Genomic DNA, 23,111 nt, shown 5'->3' on the forward strand with positions numbered 1-23,111 from the left:
TTGAAAGTTCACATTTCTAACAGGCACCCAACTGATGCTAACTCTGCTGGTCCACGGATCACACTCTGAGCAGCAAGGTCTTAATCTTAGACTAACGTAAAGAGGATTTTACAAGAGATTTTATCAGGAACCATCCTCACCCCACCTTTCTGCAGGTAAATATAAAGAGTCAATTCCTGAGCTTCTCTCTGAATAGACATTTTCCTCACCAAAAACAGGCGAGGAGACTATAAAAAAAGGGACACATTCCCACCCAGGATAGACTACACAGGAGAACTTTTTAGAACCCTGAGGAATTTGGGGTGAAAAGCTTTTTTGCACAGATCACATACTAGTTCTTGTACTTCACAAAGAATTCTTCTGCTTCAGTATATTGTCCAGAAGGAAGCTGAGAAGAAAGAAATTACAGTTACTAAACTTACTTGTCAAAGAGAACTTTTCATTTTAACACACATGGTAGAGCTTCATACCAATGCTCCCAGAATATATTACTGACTAAGGGATTAAAAATCTTAATCTGGTATTTCAATGCTGGAGGCTTGACAGCTGGAGAAAATAAGCCCTTTTCCAGTTTAAACAAATAAGCGAAAGAAGTGGCAATAAGACAGTTCCTACTTTCCACCTAACTTTTCTCCACCATCTCTTGTAACTACACTGTAGCAATATAGCCTGACATCCAAAGGTGCTCATTACATACAGCCTGTAACTGCAGCATTATGGGCTGACATTAAAAATAGAGGCCTCACCTCCTTCTTCACAATACGCATAGAAAGCACTTTGTCTACAATGGCTGCATCTTCTTCACTGGGATTCTCCTGTAGCAAAAGATGCAGTCAGTCAACAGAGATTGTGAGCAGCAAGACAAAGGTCTCAAATTGCTTAAGTTCTCAGCTTACCACAAAGAACTGCATGGAAGGCAAAGTCTCGCCATCTGGTTCCTGCACTGGCTCAGGCAGGATAGGCTCAGTTTTGATTGGACCAGTTACATCTACTTCTTCTTCTTCTTCATCATCTGTGATCTTTATATCCAGATCCTCTGTATATTTTTTCCGTTTAACTTGGCGGTTTGAGCGTCTCTTCTATAGAGGCAAAAATGGTTAAAATAACTGCTTGGGTCTCTCAAGGAGAAAACCTTTAAAACTATTCGCCTATAGTCATATACTTAGATTTGACTCCAAAATCCCTATGAAACATTAAACCAAAAGATGATAAATAGCTTCTTTATCAAATTATGTGATGTCAAATCATGTAACTTATTCTATGTACTGAATATATATTAACTTGCTGAATTGTTTTATCAAAGTATCAGATTCCACCTGAAAGTAACCTATTGGCAAGGGGCTCTTAGAAAACTGAAACAGGACTCTCAACCTGCAGAGTGCAATGAACTTCAGAGGAGGAGCAACCCTGGAGTGCAAAGGTGCAAGAACATTTTGTTTCTAATTGTTCCTTTGTTTTAGTTCTAAAGTTTTTTTGTTTGTTTTAATAAATAGGATCATACTGTATGTATTGTTCTGCTGCTTACTTTTCTGTTAGCATTTCTCTTGGAGATGTTTTCCATATCAATACATTTCAAATCGGCCTTATTCTTTCAAATGGTTGAGTAAAAGATTTTTTAATTAAATAATCTAAGTAATACTTGCAGCTCATGATAAAAAAATTAGGAAGGATGGAGAGACAAAATTATTATTTTTCAATCATGATTATAACCCCTGGAAAGCCCAAAATCAAATGAGTCATTAGAAGCAGAACTACTGAAAATGAGTAAACTTGCTTGGCATAAAATTAATTTTTAAAAATCAATAGCATTCTTATAGAGACTAAGGCAGAAAATACAATAAAAGAAAATATTCTTTTTCTGAGAAAATATTAATTATCTTAAGCATTAAATTTAGTAAGAAATATATAAAATCTATGTGAAGAAAACTTTAAAGCGCTATAGGACATTAAAAGAGTTGAATAAATAGTGAAATATATATACCCTCCCTAATCACATAAATTTGAAAAACAAAATTAACAGAATTTTTTAATTAGATAAGCTGATTCTAAAATTCAAATGGAGAACTAAACATCTAAGAATAACCAGGAAAAATATGAAGAAGTATACCTGGCCTTACCAGATATTAAGGACAATATAAAGCTATACTAATTAACACAACTTGGTACCTCTCCAAGAAGAGATAAACAAGTCAAGGAAATAATGTTCAGATATAGACTAAAATACTTATGTGGATTTAGAACATGATAAAAACAGAACTTCTAATCAGTGAGGAAAAAGTGGATTATTCTATAAAATGGGATTGAAAACAGATGACTAGCCGTCTAGTGGATGTAAGAAACAAATCTACAAAAAGACTGCAAGATTTAAAAGTTAAAAAAAAGACATAAAATTTCTTAAAAAAGATGTGGAAGAATTTTTTTTTATAATCCTGGAGTAGAGAAGGTGTTTCTAATAAATTGATCAATTTGACCTTGTAAAAAGTTTAAGATATCTGAGTAATATCAATATAATCCATCATAAACAAAGTTGAGACAAATAATAAACTAGAGAAAAAATGCCGTATGATACATTTCCCAAGCATAAAGAGGTCTTTTGAATCACTAAGAAAAAGATCAACACAATAGAAATATGGGCAAATAACATAAATAGTTCATAGAAAAAAACAGAATGGCTTTTAGTGTAAAATGATGCTCACACTCAGAATAAAATTGTTACAACTGAAAACTAAACTGAGATCCCCCTTTTTTTTTCTCTTGCACCTAACCGAGTGGCAAAAATCAGAAAGTTGGATCAAATATTTGAAACAGGAACGCACACATTGTTGGTGAGAGTACACACTGGCATGAAGAAAATTTCTATAGAAGAAAATTTGACAATACCCTTTGATCCAACAATTCCACTTCAAAGATATTATCCTACAGATAAATTTGCACATATATACAAAACTCTGCAGCATTACTTGTGGTAGTAGAAGACCAGAGAAAACCTAAATGCCTATCAACAGGGGATTGGTTAAACAAATTATGCTATAGTCAAAATATATGAAGTGATGGTGGAACTCTCACTGCTGGTGGAAGTGTAAAATGACACAATCACTTCGGAAGCTGGCAGATTCTTGTAAAGTTAAATGGTTAAATGTTTAACTACCCCACCGTCTATCAACTCCTGGGAATTTAGCTACGAGAAGTGAAAACCTATGTCCACAAAGTATGTGTATTGAGACTGTTCATTGCAGGCTTACTCATAACAGCTCCAAATTGGGAATAAACCAAATGTCTAATAGAATGAATAAACACTGTGCTATATTCATAAATAAAAATGTTTCTCAAGAAAAAAAAAAAAGAATGAACTTCAGATACATCAACAACATGAATAAATCTGAACAACATTATGCTGAAAAAAGTAAGACCCAAGAGTACATACTAAGTGATTCCATTTACATGAAGTTCAAGAACAGGCTAAGTTTAATCTATGGAAATAAAAAGGGGCACAATGGCTGCCTATGTGGAGGTGTGGGGGAGAGGATGGTGAACTGACTGAAAAGAGGGTACAAGGGAACTTTTGGGATGATGGAACACGGGATGTCATTAAATAATCTCTTGGGGCTTCCCTGGTGGCGCAGTGGTTGAGAGTCCACCTGCCGATGCAGGGGACGCGGGTTCGTGCCCCAGTCTGGGAGGATCCCACATGCCGCGGAGCGGCTGGGCCCGTGAGCCATGGCCACTGGGCCTGCGCGTCCGGAGCCTGTGCTCCGCAACGGAAGAGGCCACAACAGTGAGGGGCCCGTGTACTGCAAAAAATAAAAAAATAATCTCTCTACTTTGGTGTATATTTCAAATTTTTCATAATAGAAAACAGAGTGTGAGGAAGAATGGCTAGATCTATCTTTTTGATAAAGAACTACCTTCAAGATATATTGTTGGAGAAAAAAAGCAACAGTACAGAAGAGTAGGTATGGAATATATACAGTAAGTGGTAGTGGAATTAGAGTGCTCATGAAAGTAAAGAATATTTCTGGAAAGATACACAAAAATAGTAACAGAGGTTACCTCTGGAGAAAAGACCTGGGGGACTGTGAGGTCTCCATTGCCAACACTGGTATTACCAATGTTATGGGCTTAATTGTATCCCCTCAAATTCTTATGTTAAAATCCTAACCCCTGGTACCTCAGAATGTGACTGTATTTGAAGACAGGGCCTTTAAAGAGGGGATTAAGTTAGGGTGGGCACTGATTCAACTGGGTTTGTGTCCTTAAAAGAGGAGGGAATTTGGACACACGCAAAGACACCAGGGATATACGCACTGAGGAAAGACCATGTGCGGACACAGTGAGAAGGTAGCCCTCTGCAAGCCAAGGAGAGAGGTCTCAGAGGTAACCAGACCTGCTGACCTCTTGATCTTGGACTTCTAGCCTTTAGAACTGTGAGAAAATAAATTTCTGTTGTTTAAGCTACCCAATCTGTGGTATTTTGTATTGGCAACCCTAGCATATTAATACACCACTTTTGAAATTTTTTTAATCTTTGTATTTCTTGTATCACAAAGATTTGCCTTCAGTTTGTGTTTTGTTTATTTAACAAACACCTTATTTAACCCTTTGTTTATTTAACAAACACATATATAACTCTTACTAAGCTCTCTTACCTAAACACCGTTCTATGTGCTTTATAAACATTTACATTTAAGACTCCTAACAACCCTACTTGGTAGATATTACTATCTGCATTTTAGAGATGAGGAAATTGAGACACCAAGAGGTTAAGTAAACTTGCCTGAAGTGACAATGTTAGTGAACAGTAGCGTTAGGATGAGAACCCAAGAAATCTTGCTCCAGTCTGTGGTCTTAACCACTATGCTGTTTAGAGAATTTTGTTGTTGCTGCACATGCATAATTTTTTTTAAAATAGATTTATTAATTTTTGGCTGCATTGGGTCTTCGTTGCTGCGCACGGGCTTTCTCTAGTGGCGGCGAGCAGGGACTACTCTTTGGGCTTCTCATTGTGGTGGCTTCTCTTGTTGCAGAGCACAGGCTCTAGGCACGCAGGCTTCAGTAGTTGTGGCACTCAGGCTCAGTAGTTGTGGCTCACGGGCTCTAGAGCGCAAGCTCAGCAGTTGTGGCACAGGCTTAGTTGCTCTACCGCATGTGGGATCTTCCCAGACCAAGGATCGAACCCATGTCCCCTGCATTGGCAGGCAGATTCTCAACCACTGCACCACCAGGGAAGTCCCATGCATAATTTTTATACAGTTAAATGTATCGATCTTTCCCTTTATGACTTGGGAATTTTAATACTCTCCTTAGAAAGATCTACCTGATTTTACAATTATTTAAAAAAAAACTTATCCATGTTTTATAAAGGTTCATGATTTCAATTTTTGCATTTAGACCCTTGATTAAACTAGAAATTGTTTTTGTTTAAGAGTAATGCAAGGGGGCTTCCCTGGTGGCGCAGTGGTTGGGGGTCCGCCTGCCGATGCAGGGGACACGGGTTCGTGCCCCGGTCCGGGAGGATCCCACATGCCGCGGAGCGGCTGCGCCCGTGAGCCGTGGCCGCTGAGCCTGCGCGTCCGGAGCCTGTCCTCCGCGACGGGAGAGGTCACGGCAGTGGGAAGCCCGCATACCGCAAAAAAAAAAAAAAAAAAAAAAAAGAGTAATGCAAGAAATCCAATTTTATTTATTTCTTCCTAAATGTGTAGCCAGTTGTCCTAACTTAATTTATTAAATAATCTTTCTTTCCATTGATTTTATTTTTTTATTTTTTATTTATTTTTTTTGGCTGCACCACACGGCTTGCAGATCTTAGTTCCCAGACCAGGGACTGAACCTGGGCCCTCGAAAGTGACAGTGCAGAGTCCTAACCACTGGACCACCAGGGAATTCCCTTCACTGATAAATGGCCTTTTAACTCATATACTAACTTCTCATAACAACTATTTGAATCCTCTTCTAGACTCTATTATCTTTTACTAATCTCTTATTTCTTCTCTAATTTTAAACTCTTAGTAATTATTATTTCATAATATACTCTAACGTCTGTTAAATCTAGCTTTTGCCTCATTCTCCTTTTCAAAAATGTCTTGGCTATCCTCACATGTAAACATACCCCAGAAGAACCGAAGTCTCAGTTTATCAAGGTACTGAATGCATATTAAGGAAGAGGGGATATAAAAAAATAAAAATAAAATTCAAATCAAAAGAAAAAAAGGAAGAGGGGAGACATTTATAAAGTACTGATAGCTAGTGAGGCACCTGAGGTTTGTTTAGTCCAAACCTCCATTTTTCAAATAAAGAATTTACACATAGCTAAGTAACCTGGCCAGGCCCATTAGAGCTACTTAGAAGTACCACGGGTCTCCTGAATCATTAACAACACATTCTTTCCATGGTTGGAAACTAGAGCCAAAGATGGTACCATAAGGCAACAGAGATGGAGGACTAAAGTTCTTCTGGTCCAGCTTCTTTTATTCTCTTCCCAATGTTTCTCATCTTCAAAAGGTAGCAAAAACATTGTACCTTAAACACCCCAGTTCTCAGCGCCAAAACCCTGAAGTTTTGGCAAGAATTGAAAACCCTGAAGTTTTGAAAGAAGTAAGGCAAAAGGGCGATAGCTGGACAGTGCTAAGAGAAACCAAAGTATTGCCATACCCAAAACAACAATCTTGCAGCATAATTTCATATTTGCTTAGTCTTTGAAACACTGGAATTTGAGAAAATGAATATTGCTTTTTTATAGTAATATGCTTTTTGCCTAAAAAAAATTCAAATTTAAAAGACATGACCATGACCAGATCTTGCCTCTTCTACTTTTTAGGACTACCTCTGGTTTAGAAAAACTGGTGAAATGTGCATAGGCTTATCGTCTCCCAGTATCTATTCTTGGTCTGTCTGTCAGAAGTAAAACATGATTTTTCTCAGTAAGCTCTTCAGGGCTCCTTTTACCTGAATGCTGCTTTCTTCATCTTCCCGGGGTGATTGTGCAGGCATGACTTCCACATCTGAATTATCAGATGAGGTATTTCGCTTTCTCTTCTTACCCACCACAGGAGTGATGGTGCTAAAACGGAAAAACCAAATTCAGTTACAGTGAAGGCAAGGAAAATTTAGGAGTAAGAAAATATAATTAATCTAAACCATCACGTACAAAGTCTCCAGGCATAAGTGTCTAGATCTTCAGTCTGTGGGACACACAGCTATTGAGCAGCGTGTTTGAAAAAAGAAGACATTAGGTTTTCTAAAATACCAGCTGACCTTTACACCAGATCTGACAAATCTCTGTTACCACTGTATTCACAAATACCTGAAGACACAGCAGAATGAATTCTTGACTAAGAATTACAAGGCCTTGTTTTAGTTCCAGTTCTGTCACTAGCTGGGCATTAGTTTCGTAAGTAGCAAACACTGATGATAACATCTGGCCTGACAGCTGTTGAGGATCAAGTAAGATACCAGATATGAAACTTGCTTTTTAAAGCTGAAAAATCCTGTACAGATATGAAGCATTATTATAATTACACCACAAAGCCTGAAGAATCTCAGGGAGTGGAAACTAGAGAGAAAGGAGTGAAGCTACAAGACACAGAAGGAATTCTTGTCAATTGTGACAAGAATTATGTGGCAAGCCATGGTTCTGTCAAGACTGCTTAAGGCTGACAGTGGCTGCTGAAATCTTCCCCAGTTCACAGATGAAATGTAAGAACAGGGCAGCTATGTCTACAGCAGCTCTCTTTTACTGGTGTGGGTGGTAGGAGGCCAGTGAGAAGTCTTCCACACAATGGTGATACAAAATCGGGAAGAATATAGAAAAACACAGGCACAGCTTTTAAATGTAACCCCTAACACAAGACTGGCTATCTTTCCCGTGCCTTGGTGTTCACTTGGGACAGAGAAAAGAAAGGCCTTATTATCTTCTAATGATAGATCACCTTGAGCTTTGTAGCTGCTGAATACAACACGAATTTTAAAATGTATGCACTACCCTCAAATGTCCCGTCAAAAGAGCAAAGGGTGGTACTTACTTTAGCTTACTCTTGCCCTTGGTTTTGGAGGTACCAGATGTTTTGCTCTTCTTTGGCTTTTCTTCCTTGAGCCTCTCCCCACTGCTCTTCTTCCTGCGTTTCTTTTCACCTTCCTCCTCAGGCCGAACGCTAGGCAACTCATCCTCATTCAGGACTCGAGGTATGTTCTGTTCGCCCCGGGCACGGGCCCTAGCAATGGCCTCCGCTACAATCCGATTTGCTTTCTCTTGCTTCTTCTGGTGCTCCAGCCTACGGTTTTCCTCGATTCCCGTCTTGCCCCCCATATGAGGAGCAGAGCTTGCTGGTGAGGACAGCGCTGCCACTTCACTGGCACTTAGAACTTTAACTACGGAGAGCCCAGAAGAGGCCCCTTGGGAAGAGCCGGCCTACAGAAATAAAGACACTAAAATTTCAACATGCTTGTAGCTGAAAAACCTGAATAAAACAACTCTGAAGCAGGTAGGCTAGAAACGTCAGTTCTCTAATTCCTCAAGAACCAGATTCAGACCAAGTCTTACTGAACCTAGAGACACATTCCCAAAAAATAAAAGTGTTTTTTGGTGGGATGCAGATGAGAAAAGGCAAGAACTGTGCCAAATTAACCTTCAATATACTTAAGCCATGCTCCTAATGTCAATACTCATCTCCATAATTCCAGAAAATTTTCAAACAATACAACCAACACTGGTCTCTAGGCTAAAGGTAAAAAAATTCAAACTCTACTCTTGGCCTACCTTCATCTCCCTGGGGGTGAGAGGAAGGACAATCACTTGGCCTCTTTAAGGCTATTTCTTTATGTTTCAAATGAGAGGATATTTCCAGTCATTTTCATTTCACAAGAACATTAAGAAAAGATTGTAAATGAAACGGTTCAAAGACAAATCATCTCTGATCCCAAACCCAATAATAACCCTCAAATCTTTTCATGATGTAATTACAACAAGGTTTCCACGGGTGAAGGAACTAAAAGTCTACATGTCACTTCAGAGGTATGAACCTAGACTGGCCCCACGTTCAACAGTGAGTGACTGCCGAGGGGAACAGCCAGGGACTAAGGGATGTGCTTCCCTTCTTTACTATGGAAGTCTCACCTGGGGCTGCAGCACCACCTTGAGCGGTACTGAAAGTCTCTGTCCCGGGCCCTGCCCTGGTCCCATTATCTGAGCCTGCTGCACAGAGGAAAGAGCCACTGGCTGGGCTGAGGATGGCTGCTGGGGCTGTGGCTGCGACGACGGAGGCTGCGGTACAATCTGGATCTTCTGCTGTGGCGGCTGCACCTGCAGCTGGATAGTCACTACTTTGGCCGGCTGCCCCTGGGCATTCTTGGCTTGCGTCAGGGCTGCCAGCTGGTTGCCCTGTAACACTATCTTGCCTGGCAAACTCCCCAGCACGACGTGCCGGTGTCCTTGGGGACCTCCAGACTGTGGCTGCTGAAGGACCAGCGTGATGCGTTTCGATTCACCCTAGAGTGAAGAAAGGAAATTGCAAGAGAAGTAGAACATTAAAGAATGGCAGACCCCTTAATGTTTACACAAGTTTTCCTCATCCTAGAGTTACAACAGCTGAGGGTCAGAAAGCACAGTATAATTCCTTCTGTTCATCCTCCTGTCTTTCCTGATAAGATCTTTTCTATATAACCTCTGCCCAGCGGGTATCAAGCCTGTTCTTGAAAAACTGTTGGGAGGCTCGCTCTATTTCTATGGCAGTCATTCCATTTTCTGGAAATCTATTAGAACAAAAGTCTATACTGAACCGAAATCCACCTCCTTATAGCTTCTCTCCACCAATGCTACTTATCTCAATACTGTCTTCCCCTCCCCCCAAACTCTTCTGGCCCTTGATTCAGAGACTAGAGCCTCTATTTTCTTATACTAGAAACTAGCCTTTTCACTGGGCAAAGCCAGAGGAGGACAATCTTAGTAATAAGAACAGGGGAGAGATACACATAGCTTCCGTAAGTCTTGCAAAAAATAAATGTAGTTTTCCAAAAATGATTCTTGTTCCCATTGCATCCTATATTACTCATATAACTTTATATCATACGTTATTATGAGTTCTTGTTTAAGGTCTGTTTTTCCTGGCAGACTGTGAGCTCTGTAAGGACAGGGACTGTGTCTATCTTGTTCAGCACCAGCTAGGCACAGTGTGAATATGTAGTAAGAGCTCAAAAAAATACATTAACACTAACTGCTTCCACCTAGTAAGTGATAAATACAATGCTGTCAATACTAACTGATAAAAAGTAAAGATGGAATTTAAACAGGATTTCCTAGAGACAGCTCTCCTGTGCTTGCTCTCACACAGTTGCTGGGCCCTCTACTAAACCAAAATTCACCTCCCCCTTTCACTCAAGTCACCTGGGTAGGTGTAGAGGTCAGTGTAACTGCAGGCTTCAGTGGGGGCCCTGTGGCCCCAGGGTTTCCAGCAGGAGCTGAACCCTTAACTGGCTGTAGGACCAGCTGCTTTACTGGTCGGCTGGGCTGGACAATGCGCTGAACAGTAGCCTGGTTCCCAGGGACCTTGGCGGCCAACACTGTATTACCAGAGACAATGGAAACACCAGGTCGAAGGGGAGTGCCGGTTAGCACTTTGGTAAAAGTGACTTTTCCACCATTGGCTGTGCCAGCCACGAGGGGCTGAGCTGTGCTGGTGATACCTTGGGCCTGAATTTGTGCCACATGGGCACCAGTGACTGAGGAGCTGGGTGGGGCCTTAAGGATAACAATCTTAGGGGCTGACTGAGGTGGCTGCCCTCCAGCACTACTGGAGGGAACAGCTGTGGCAGAGACACCCATGAAAGGATTCCCTTGGCTCAGGATCTCCTGGCTCTTGGAGACCTGCAAAAGTCCTGACGTTGGCGTCGGTGTCTGTAAGACAGGTGGGGCTGGCTGCTCTTGGCTGACGGGCTGAGTGGTATAATCATGCAAGGTTAAAGATTCTGGAGCTGGAGCTGTCGATTCTTTGGGAAGTTCTGTGGGGGCTGTTTCCTCTGGTGGGGGGACCAAGTCACTTGCTGATGAATTCCCCACATCACCACCTCCACCATCCTGGTTCATCTGATCCAAGGAGTCCAGAGAGCTTGGCAGTCCAAGGGCTTCCTCAATAGGGTCTTGTGTAACCTGATTGAAGCTGTCATCAGTAAGAGAGTCCAGGCCAAATAAATTTGGGTCATCAAACAGATCCATGATGGGGTCTGCCATCTTGGGAAAGCAATGGGGGTTACTTCCCCAAGGTTTAGGGAGGGAAGGGGAGGGGGGGTAATGGCTCTCCCCTCCCCTCCCCTATTAAGAAAAAAATGTACACAATGGAAGAGGACTACTCTTCAGGTAAAGAGGCAAGAAACAAGTGCATGTCAGATTGTCCTGACCTTCATGGAGCAAGATGGCTAGGTCTTCAGAGGAAGATGGTGGAACTCCTGTTGTAGGAAGACAAATGACAAATAAGCAAAGTAGGTGACCTCAGGGAAAATTTCTAGCCTTAATATCAAATAGCATCAAAATAATAAGAGAAGAGGGAAATGTGAGGTAATCTGAGGACAGAGACACAGCGGAAAGAACATCCACATTTCTGCTTTAAAACTAAAACTAAAAAAGAAACAATCCAACACCCTTTTGGGGCTCTTACACACTTTGAAGCTTCTGTCTGTCAAGATCATTCAGCTATCTCTGTCCATTTCTTTTAATAATTATCATTCTTAGGTAGAGATCAGGAAATTTAACATTCATTCACCTTCTATTTCAGGTTCGTAAGTTGACAGAACTTAACAATATACCAGCAATACTTCAGTGAATATAGCTAAAGCCTTCTGGATATACTGTATTTTGTAAGTTTCCCTTGTATTTTAGATACTTTTACTTACGACTGGCAAAAATAACCACCTTTAACCAAGCTTATAGTATAATCTTACCCAGGAAGTTTCACAAACTTCATTCTACCTAACCTATCAATGAATCGATACATAGTGTTTCTGTTATGACGTCCCCTCCCCACTTTCTCATATTTAAGATCAAAAACTTCCTTTGCAAGAGATTCAAAGAATTCTACAATTTCATTCTAGTTTATATTCCCAACTTTCAGTCTCAACATTTCCTATGCTCTCATCACTTCCCATATATACCCTACATTCCAGTCCAACTAGAAAATACAGTTCCCTTAATGACATTCCTATCTGCATGACTTTGCCTATTATGCTGTAGTTTCTTCCTGGAACATCCCCACCACGCTCCTCCCAAACTTCTCTTCCAGCTAAAATTTCTGACACCCTCAAAGGTCTTCTACTCCACAAGGTGAGCCCTGAACCTCCATAAGGTGAGCAATTTTTGATGACTTGGTCCGTTCACCTTCTTTAAATATCCACAGTGTTGTCTGCACCTTATTTAAAGCACTTATATTTAACATTTTATTAAAATGGTAAGTTTCTTGTCCATTTCCTCTGAAGGCCCAAAAGGTTCTTTTGTGCAAATTATAAAAAGCTGCCTACTCAAGATACTTGTTTGCCATCTGCTGGAAAACTGTCGTACTAAACATATTATCTATGATGACAGTGAACACCTGCAATGCACACCTTGCACAACCCTGCATGGTGGCCCAGTTCCTCTTTCCCCGAGAAAGAAGAGTTTCTGAATGGTGGGGACCACGTCTTATTCATCTGTGGATCCCTAAAGAACCAGAAGAATATCACATACACAATAGCTACTCAAAAAAAATTTAATGAATTAAAGTATTTGCTTGCAGCGTCTGGAATGAACCATTCAGTCCTTAGAGAAACTAACTGTTATTCCTGATTCCAAGATGAAACAGCAGAATACTTCCTATCTTGAAAAACTGTCCTACAAATAACTGAAATTATGTTTACTAAATCCACATCTGGGGCTTTAAGTTCATAAAATGCTGGGAAAAGGAAAAACTAAGACAAGGAATTATAAGTACATCACCACCTAACTAAACTATATGAAAGTGTAGTATCTGCTCTTTGTATATGATATCAATATTTGTCAATCCAGAAAAGCATTGCTTGATAACACCATTTCTCCTAACTTTTAGAAGATATCAGAGGAGAAATTTGTCAGTTACACAGTACAGACTTGACTGAAGAAGGCTCTTCCACACAACCCCCGAACTTTTTTTCCCCTTTCCTTAACCCATTCCAGTTATCCTTGTAAAACAATATAATGTGGGTAAGTAGCCCAGAAAATCAGACATAGATAAGAGAAGAGACTCATCAGTAGTTGGCACATCAGTCAAAATTACAAAGCATACGTGGCATCTCCACCAATGTTAAACAAGATCTTCCTAGCTTCAGTAATTGTATACCCTTCACATCTCAACCAGGGTCCGTATCACTTCCCACTCCTGGTTAAGCTATTCCACTAGCTCATTCCAGCCTCTCCTATCTAACACCTGCCCCAAAGTAACTCAAAATGGTGATCTGAAGAGCTATGGATAGGACTTCCCTGGTGGCACAGTGGTTAAGAATCCGCCTGCCAATGCAGGGGACATGGGTGTGAGCCCTGGTCCGGGAAGATTCCACATGCTGCGGAGCAACTAAGCCCATGTGCCACAATTACTGAGCCTGTGCTCTAGAGCCCGTGAGCCACAACCACTGAGCCCGTGTGCCACAACTATTGAAGTCCGCGTGCCACAACTATTGAAGCCCACACACCTAGAGCCCGTGCTCTGCAACAAGAGAAGCCACCGCAATGAAAAGTAGCCCCCGCTCGCCACAACTAGAGAAGAGCCTGCATGCAGCAACGAAGACCCAATGCAACCATAAATAAATAAATAAAAATTTAAAGTTATGGGTATTTCTTAATTTAATGAAAATCTACTCAATACTTGTATCGATTTTCTCAACACTACCATCAGCTGTTTTCTAGTTATGCCCTACTTTGCCACCTATTATCTTTCACCTCCTATTCACTGTCAGAGAAGTTACACTAAATATCTAACAGTTAAATGTCACAAAAAAACTACAGTGAGGGCTTCCCTGGTGGCACAGTGGTGGAGAGTCCGCCTGCCGATGCAGGGGACACGGGTTCGTGCCCCGGTCCGGGAGGATCCTACATGCGGCAGAGCGGCTGGGTCCGTTAGCCATGGCCGCTGAGCCTGCGCGTCCGGAGCCTGTGCTCCGCAACGGGAGAGGCCACAACAGTGAGAGGCCCGCATACTGCAAAAAAATAAAAACTAAAAATATAAAAACTACAGTGAAAGTTTGCACTAACTAAAAGTTTATGCTGATAATAGTTTATAACCTGCCTTTTCTTCCATGGGGTATTTTGTCCTTTCCAGGAATCCTTGCTATTTATTCACCCAAATGCTCTTCCTTCCCTCCCTCCACAACAGCCCAACGTCAGAGAGAGAGAGAGAGATCTCATTTTTTAATGGGAGAAACGAGGCTAATAGCTTCTGAAATATTTCCTTACTTCCATATGACTCAAGTATAAGTTTTTAAAGGTCAATGCACTTATCATTTATCTCCCTTCCCAATTTTTGGGCCAAATTTCTGCTTCTCCTGGGTCAGTCGGGGCCCAATAATTTAAAAACCTCACCACTGACTTAATGCCACAGCATCAAGTCACACTACTTCTCAGTCCCATCCCATCAACTCACCTCTACTGACCTAATTCATCTCGTACAATTTTTTTAATCCTAGTCTCCAGCTTCTTTTTTAACTCACATTTTTAAGTTGTCCTTGACTCTCAAAAGAATAAACCTTCTCCAAACATATTCCAACTTTCTTCACCCCTCCTTCTGTTCCTACTTATGGGTTATCCTGGCTATACCCATGTCTGGCCTACTCTACCAAGTTCATCTACCCCATGGTAGATGAGCTTGGTAGAATTCTCTTTCCATGGTTCAAACCCTGGTAATAAAAATAAACAGATGTTGGACTTCCCTGGTGGCACAATGGTTAAGAATCCCCCTGCCAATGTAGGGGACACGGGTTCGAGCCCTGGTCCGGGAAGATACCACATGCCAGGGAACAACTGAGCCGGTGCACCACAACTACTGAGTCTGCACTCTAGAGCCCGTGAGCCACAACTACTGAAGCCCGTGTGCCTAAAGCTTGTGCTCCGGAACAAGAGAAGCCACCTCAACGTGAAGTAGTCCCTGCTCACTGCAACTAGAGAAAGCCTGTGTGCAGCAACAAAGACCCAATGCAGCCAGATATAAATAAATAAATAAATTTATTAAATAAATAGATGTTAAGCACTCAAATATACAAAACCCTTAATATATCCCTAAGTAAAGCAACTGCCTAGATAAAGAAATCATAGCAAACTTTAATCATATTGAGAATGAAAGGCCAGTCTTCACCTACCACTGCCCCAAAGAGGAACATATGTATATGCTCAAAAGGAAAGACAGAGAGCTTGATGGTTGCACTTAATCACTTTCCATAATTCCAAACTAATGAGTAGACTAACGACAGAAAATCTTGGGGGGGGAGGGAGGGAGAGGGGGAGAAGTAGAACTAGTAAGTTAAGGTTAAAATCCAAGGCCACCCATCTAAAACTTCCAAATAACAAGCCAGAGGAATTCTTTACAGAAAGCCCTTCATCTCATCGTCTTCTTTAAGGAGAAACTACTCCCTTCCCTTGAAATAAACATAAACTGATGTTTTTTTGCAGCTTTATCATCTTTAATGTAATTCTTCTGGGTTTTCTTAGAAACCTAGAGTCCCAACTCTCCTGTTCTTATTTTAACGTGTCTCCTACCCTTGCCCATTTCAATAACAACTTGTGGGTCCAATCATAAAAGACTTAGTTTTAATTCTACTCTATACTTTTCCATCTCAATCTCCCCATACTTTTCAACAAAGCAGTGATTCTCAACTGGGAGATGGAAGGTATGCAAAGTTTGAAAATGTGCATTTGGTGTTATAATTTTATATTTGTCAAATGGAAAAGGAAAACATCTCATTGTTTAGGTTATTTATATTCAATAAAACTGGACAACATGGGTAGGGGTGGGGGGCAGAAAAAGAAGTATGCCTGGTTTGGAAGGATTATCGACATCTCTGTGATGGGATAAGATTTCTTATGGTTTATCATATTGTTTATGACAGATGAGAAACACTGCAACAGAAATTAGTCCGGCTGTCTAAGACATAAAATTATATAAACTGAACTACAGACATCCATTCTCCCTTTACAGATTTCTCTGTACTATCCATCCTCTTAGAAGATAACAGATGAATGCCATATTGACAAAAACTGATCTTTTCTGGGGGGTTAATATGCACTTTTAGAAAGTAGCAGCCATGCCCACTTAACCTCTAACTGCTCAAAGAACAAACTATTTTACTTCAAAGTATTAATCTTGTTATTGGAAACTGTATCCTTTCAAGAGGATCAGCATAGGCAGGCAGGCAGACATAAACACGATATGGAAACAAGATGGGTAGAAGCAGTTTGAAGAAACCCCTTGATAATAAAATAAATCAGAAGGCTTAAAATGAAAATCACCAACATAATTTTAAAAGAGGAGGATTTAAAAACTGTATCATGGAGACATTTGTGAAACCCAAAGGGTCTCAAATCTTATAAAGAAATTGGAAATAAACATCCAAGGTGAACAGAATCACAATTTAGGGTCAGCAAAGGATCAGGATGGAGGGACACAGACCATAAGAAATAGAGCTATTAACTTGGAGCCACTCAGGAGATTCTCCTCACGAAGGTCGAGATCCTAGGCCATTTTCTCTATCTTCACCATTCTCAATTCCAAATGTGCGGCTACTCTGTTTTTGTTTTCCCAATTACAGAAAAAAGCACTCAAACCTCAATCAGGAGTATGGACATTTGGGGCAAACATGGCTGGTAAAGTGAGTCCTTCTGAATAAACAGGGAAAGCAAAATAGGCAACTATGAATGCTAAAAGCATGTTCGTATGTTCAAGGGGTAAAGGAGAAACTACAGAAATTATATGTACTCATGTGTAAGGGAAGGGGCAAGGTAAGGAAGTGCGGGGTTGACGGAGAGGGAGACGCGACTGGGGGCGGGGGTGGCGGGGACCCGGGTACATTACCTGCTCATACTGCCAGGGCTGGTGCCAGTAAGGCCCACACAGCAGAGGAGGCAGATGTCGGGCAACTGGAGCCCCCAAAATGGAGGTGAGGTACATGCTCTTGAGGGAGTGAGCTAGCGGGGTGCCCTCCAGGGTGGGGATGGCCAAGACGGGAAGATGCGGGGTGGGGGGGTGTGGATGCCCGGGTGGGAGCAATGTGAGGGTGGAAGCTACAGGCGGGAAGGCCCGACTAGCCCTTAAGTAGAAAAAGAGCTGTGCCTCACCCCAGCAAGGTAAGAGAGGTGCCTTTACCTGCAGCGGCCGTGGGGGGCCGGTTCGCCCCTCTCGCTGTCTCTCCAGCACCAGTTCCCCCTCCTCCAGCGCAGCCTAACTTGATGCTCCTGCCCGCCCCGCGTCCTCATTGGCTAAACTCCACTGCCACTCACCACAGAGGCAAACACGCAAAACAGCGCAATGGGCGGCACTAGACAGAGCTTCCCCCTCCCCCGCCACCGCGGGGTTAGGTTGAGAGCGCACGGAGAGGCCTATCCGGTTTCCAGGGCCGAAGCGAAGCCTGCAGCTTGCTTGAAAAAAAAAAAGGAGCCTGGCCAGCAGAACCGTCTCAAGCTGCGGGAAACTAGTCCTGGCGATTAAATTCCCCCACCACCTACACTGTTTTCTGCACACCAAAGAGCGTAAACTCGGGAGGGAGGGTTCCACACTAGGCCAACTCCGCCTCCCTCTGAATCCCCTGCCTTCTAGCAGCACTGTCAACTCCTCTGCTGTAGTGACTGCACCTTCTCCCACGACCCATTAAAAGGGGCCAAATCTTCCGTCCATCATGGGAGTGAGTCAGCCCAATTGCTGGAACATGGGGCCTTTTACTCTTAAAAGATAAAGCGCTCTCTCTGCCACAAGCCAAACTGCATTCTTGATAGCAATGAAAAACAGCCATGAGACGTGTAGAGGAAACTCTTAAGTAGCTCTGAAGTTCAGTCTTGCTAAAGTGTAAATCACAAAGAAGAAATCAGAGGGAGATGAGATTGAAGGTATAGGTAAGGGCCAGATCCTTCAAGGAAAAAGCCTTGAACGCCATGTTAAAGCATTTTCTTCTAGGTGGATGAGGAGCCACTGAAACATGGAACGACATAATCAGAAATGCATTTTAGTTAGCTAACTTTGGCTGTTTGATAGAGAATAGATTTGGGGGCTGATGTAACAGAGGACACAGAAGTAGTCAGGAGGCTGCTGTGGTAGTCCAGAAAAGAGTTGTATTGTGGGTGCTTGCTGATTTTTTTTCCTGCTTCCCCCTTCCTATATTGGGAGAATAGCACAAGGTTAAAAGTCTTCAATGGAAGAGTGGATCTTAATCCCCACTATAGAGCTGGGATGGGTGGGTGGGGGTACTAAAATGAGGGGCAGAGTCCCATCTCCTCTTCCTGTCGGAGAAGAAGTACGCACATGACCTAGCCTAGTCTAAGTGGACACTGCTGTGGAAAACCTTGACTTTGCAGTGGTAATACAAAGATCCAGAACCAACCAGTTAGACAATATTCAGCAATGTCAGACACTGGAATTCTGCAGCATCATAGACTGTTCAGTGCTATGATCCTGGCCACATTCTCCATGTTTCCAACTTCCCTTGGTTTCAGATCATTTTCTAAATCAGATTCCCTAGCATTCCCACTGATTTGTGAGCCACACAATATCCTTCGAATATGTTCCCCTTCTGCTTAAGTTAGCCAAAAGATGATTTCTGTTGTTTGCAACCAACAAGATGATTAGAGCCTGAATCATAACAATCTGGTTCAAAAGGTAATGATGGGAAGGAAAGGCCAGAGCGGAATAATAGTTAGGGGATAAACATTGGTAAAACCTAGAGTTTACAGGGAAAGATGAGTTCAGCCATGTTTAGTCTGAGTTACCTATAGCATGTTAAGTAGTGATATTCAATAAAAGGTTGGATTATAAATATAAAAGTTGCCTTGGTGACAGAGTTATCAGTATCAAAATAGTAGTTTTAAGAGTGGAGATTACCTAGGTAATTACTCTGGGTAATCAGAGCTAGTATATGAAACACTGCACCAATACTGTTGGGGAGACAACAGAGAATGTAAGGGGTCTGTGAAGAACTGGATGTCCATTCCAAAGAGAGCAGCTGCTATTCAGCTCTAGTTAAGTGTTGCCATATGGAAACACACATCCAAGATTGAAAGAGAACTTCAGGTTTTTCAAAAGCCAGAAATACAGAGTTTTATGTAAATCTTCTGGGTTTTAAATGCAGACAACTAATTTTTTTTAATGTTTTAAACACTATGCGTTAGAAAAGACACTTAGCTGGAAACCCCCAAATTTGAAATTTTCGGTGTAGGGTGAAAAAAGCTAAAGAGGAACCCAAGAGAACATCAGGATTTAAGAATCAGAATAAGCCACACCTACTAAGCAGGTAGAGAAGGCAAAGCTAGAGAAGCAGAGAGTGCAATATCACCGAAGCAAAGACAGTAGAGTGTTGCTGAGAGAAAGAGCGATCAATTGCATTGAACAAAGCAAAAATGTCCAATAATATAAGAACTTTAAAATGTCCATTGGATTTAATGCATCTCTACTTTTCACTGTCAAGCTAAGAGTAACCAGTCCCATATGAGCTTTCATAGTACTTTTGTTAAGTACTCTTTGGGGATAATTATCTTCTACTTCGTATTTTAGTTATATTTGTATGTGGAGGTATGATGAGCTTAAAGTCAGAGGGATCTAGGTTCAAATTTCTGTCCCACTAAGTAAATAAACCTTTCTGAGTCTAGTTCATTCCTCTGTACATAGGGGGCTCAAATTACAGGGCCATTAATGAGGATTAATGAAACATCTCGCACACTTCTTGGTATGTAACCACTATTTCTAGGAGGTACTCAACGAATGTTGCTGGATAGACTATTTAGAAAAAACTTTTTCCCAGTGTCTCTACCTACCTTGGAGATGCTAGGCAGCCTTAGAGGGAATCACCACCCACATGAATGGCCTTCAAAATAATTCATTAATTTCAGCAGGCTAATATCTATTGAGTTTGAATATGCACTGTAACCCTTGCTTCCTCTACATTAAATCTAATTTACAGCAAACAGGAATAACTATACTTTATTTATTTTTATTTTTATTTTTTTTGCGGTACGCGGTCCTGTCACTGTTGCAGCCTCTCCCGTTGCGGAGCACAGGCTCTGGACACGCAGGCTCAGAGGCCATGGCTCATGGACCCAGCCGCTCCGCGGCATGTGGGATTTTCCCGGACCGGGGCACGAACCCGCGTCCCCTGCATCAGCAGGCGGACTCTCAACCACTGCGCCACCAAGGAAGCCCCAAGAATAACTATACTTCAGATTCTAGCGTCTAAAGATCATGTTCAACTAACCAGCTTCAGTCAGCCTAACCTGCTATAGATGTTCTAAGTCACTAGCATCCAACTTTGAGTCGTGAGAGACCTAAATTAAAACTCTCAGGGCGCCAAGGAAGGGTCATAAAGATTTCAGAAACACCCCCGCTGCCCAAACACTTTTTTTGAACGGCTTCCAGGACACCACACTTTTCTGATTTTCATTCTACCTCTCTGGCCAATTCTCCTTTGCTATTCTTCTCCTCTACCAGCCTTTAATTGTTGAAGTTCACCAAGCTTTGGTCCTAGGCCGCCTTTTTTTTTCATTCTATACTTTCTTTTCAAGAATGTCTAATTCACGTACAAGGTCTCAATTCATTATTTTCTTCAACAAACTATCTATATACTTACATCTCTCATTTATATCTCTGGGCAAGACGTCTGAACTCCAGGCCTGTTTATTCACTTGCTTACCCAATAGCTCTTCCTGGTAGTCTCTCCAGTCTCCCTGGCTGACCCACTCATCCAACTCTCCCTATAAGAGGCTTATTACCTCAAGGAGACTGATTCCTTGGTAGTCTCCTCCATCCACACCACCACGCGCGCACACACACAGAGGGTAATCATCCTCCAGCATCTCCTATTCAGTCATGACTGTAGAGACCAGAAGCTCTCTTCCTTACCACCCCTATCCAATATTTTAAAATCCTACCTTTACCTCCTAAACATCCCTCAAATCCATCCACTTCTGCCCCTACTACCATTCTGGATCAATTTACCATCCTCACTTCCCTGGACTATTGCAATCGCCTTCTAACTGGTTCCCCATCGATTTTGCCTATTTAATTCTTACTTATCCTTCAAAGCTCATTTCAACATCGTCATTTCAAAGAAAAGCTTTCCCTGAGCTCCCAGACAAAAAACAGCCAAACTTGTTGAATGTACATTACGTACCTGGCCCTCTTCTAAACAATGAAAATGCATCAGCAGTTTCAATTTTCTTAAACTTGAAATAACTGTATTTTACAGATGAGGAAACTGAGGCACAGGAAGATAAGCAATTTGCCCAACATTCCACGGCTAATGAAAAGTGGTGCCAGATTCAAATTTAGGCAATGTGGCTTCTGAAGTCACATTCTTTTTTTTTTTGCAGTACGTGGGTCTCTCACTGTTGTGGCCTCTCCCGTTGTAGAGCACAGGCTCCGGATGCACAGGCTCAGCGGCCATGGCTCACGGGCCCAGCCACTCCGTGGCATGTGGGATCTTCCCGGACCGGGGCACGAACCCGTATCCCCTGCATCGGCAGGTGGACTCTCAACCACTGCGCCACCAGGGAAGCCCTGAAGTCACACTCTTAACCACCCAACTATACTATGGTGTAGACTACATGCCCCTATTACAAATTCTCTTGTAACATCCATAATTTCTCTTTTGTAGTAGCCCGAATAACATTATATAATTCATTGTTTGATATCCATCCTCCCTCACCCCCATATTAGAATGCAAGTTGCACAAGGGCAAGGCCTGTGTATGACTTATTACAATATTTCCTTGGCTTATCAGGTGGTAAAAGGCACTCAGTGTACTTCTGTGAAGGGATGCATTTTCAACTTCCAGCCAAAGGTGTGTGGTAGTGGGGCTGTGGAGGGGTAATGCGGAGCTATCTGACCAAAACCAAGGGCTTCTCCAGACTGCTGAGATAGTAAACAGGCAGTGGCACATTTCCTACCAGAAACATTCAGAAGAGGCATCACAACATCTTAAGCGTCTTCACTTTTTAGGACCTGTAGCAGACACAGCTTTCAGGTATAGTAAAAGAAGCTGCATCTAATACACACATAAAGGACTATTTTCTATAGTGTGGTAATCACTATTGAAAGCAATGAAATTTTAGTTATCTCCTTTAGGCTTGGGACCATAAAGCCTCAGTGGTGACCAATTTGAAACTATGGCAAGAAGTGAATGGATGAAACCATACCCATATGACTCAAAAATAGGGCATGGATTCATTCTTAAGTCAGCCTCATTGTAGATTTTTTTCCAGTAAAACTCTGGAGTTTTGGTCTAAGTCTGAAGACAGAACGTAAGAACCTAATTTTTAACGATCACTGGGGTCAAGTTAGACTGGATCTGGAGGAGTTCCTCTTCACTGGCACATGTTCACCATTCAAAATAATAGTCTAGGTTCTAGATGAGGAATATCTAACTGAATTAATATATCTACCTTGTGTGACACCACTTTTGGACATCCAGCGTAAATAATGATATACATAATTTTTTTTACTGAGGTAATACTGGTTTATAATGTTACATAAATTTCATGTGTACAACATTATTTTTCTACTTCTGTATACACTACAGCGTGCTCACCACCACAAAGTTACTTTCCATCCATTGCCATACAGTTGATCCCCTTTGCCCATTTTGCCCTCCCGCCATAATATATATACTTTAGGTAACAGAGTCCTGTTCCTCTTTATGCTCTCCCACACCACCCTCGCATGCCCTACTTTAACTGGGCCAAGTATACATATATTTTTTCAGCCTAACAGAAAAATATAAATATTTACTTACTTTTTTTTTGGGGGGGGGGCGCCACGCTGCATGGCTTGCACAATGTTCCCCGACCAGGGATTGAACCTGGGCCGCAGCAGTGAAAACCGGGAATCCTAACCACTAGGCCACTAGGGAACTCTTAATTATTTATGAGGGATTGTTTT

General features: G+C 41.8%; 1 protein-coding gene across 10 annotated transcripts in view; it reads right to left on the reverse strand.

Moving 5' to 3' along the window:
* The window catches only part of CHD8 (chromodomain helicase DNA binding protein 8), a 57,621-nt gene that overhangs the window by 28,047 nt on the left and 6,463 nt on the right, over positions 1 to 23,111 (reverse strand). For 3 of the 10 annotated variants that reach the window (XM_032622383.1, XM_032622380.1, XM_032622378.1), the window contains exons 2-8: positions 10,376 to 11,433; positions 9,110 to 9,481; positions 8,019 to 8,404; positions 6,943 to 7,057; positions 897 to 1,079; positions 747 to 815; positions 333 to 388 (exon numbers count right to left, since the gene is read on the reverse strand). In XM_032622383.1, coding sequence (XP_032478274.1) covers positions 333 to 388; positions 747 to 815; positions 897 to 1,079; positions 6,943 to 7,057; positions 8,019 to 8,404; positions 9,110 to 9,481; positions 10,376 to 11,218 — 2,024 coding nt within the window. In that variant the 5' untranslated portion in view covers positions 11,219 to 11,433. Of the gene's footprint in view, positions 1 to 332; positions 389 to 746; positions 816 to 896; positions 1,080 to 6,942; positions 7,058 to 8,018; positions 8,405 to 9,109; positions 9,482 to 10,375; positions 11,434 to 17,339; positions 17,439 to 23,111 lie in introns of those variants that run through there. The other 7 variants (XM_032622382.1, XM_032622379.1, XM_032622388.1 and 4 more) reach the window with 5 other exon arrangements.

The sequence above is a fragment of the Phocoena sinus genome, chromosome 2, assembly GCF_008692025.1.
Source record: "Phocoena sinus isolate mPhoSin1 chromosome 2, mPhoSin1.pri, whole genome shotgun sequence".
NCBI classification, from domain to species: domain Eukaryota; kingdom Metazoa; phylum Chordata; class Mammalia; order Artiodactyla; family Phocoenidae; genus Phocoena; species Phocoena sinus.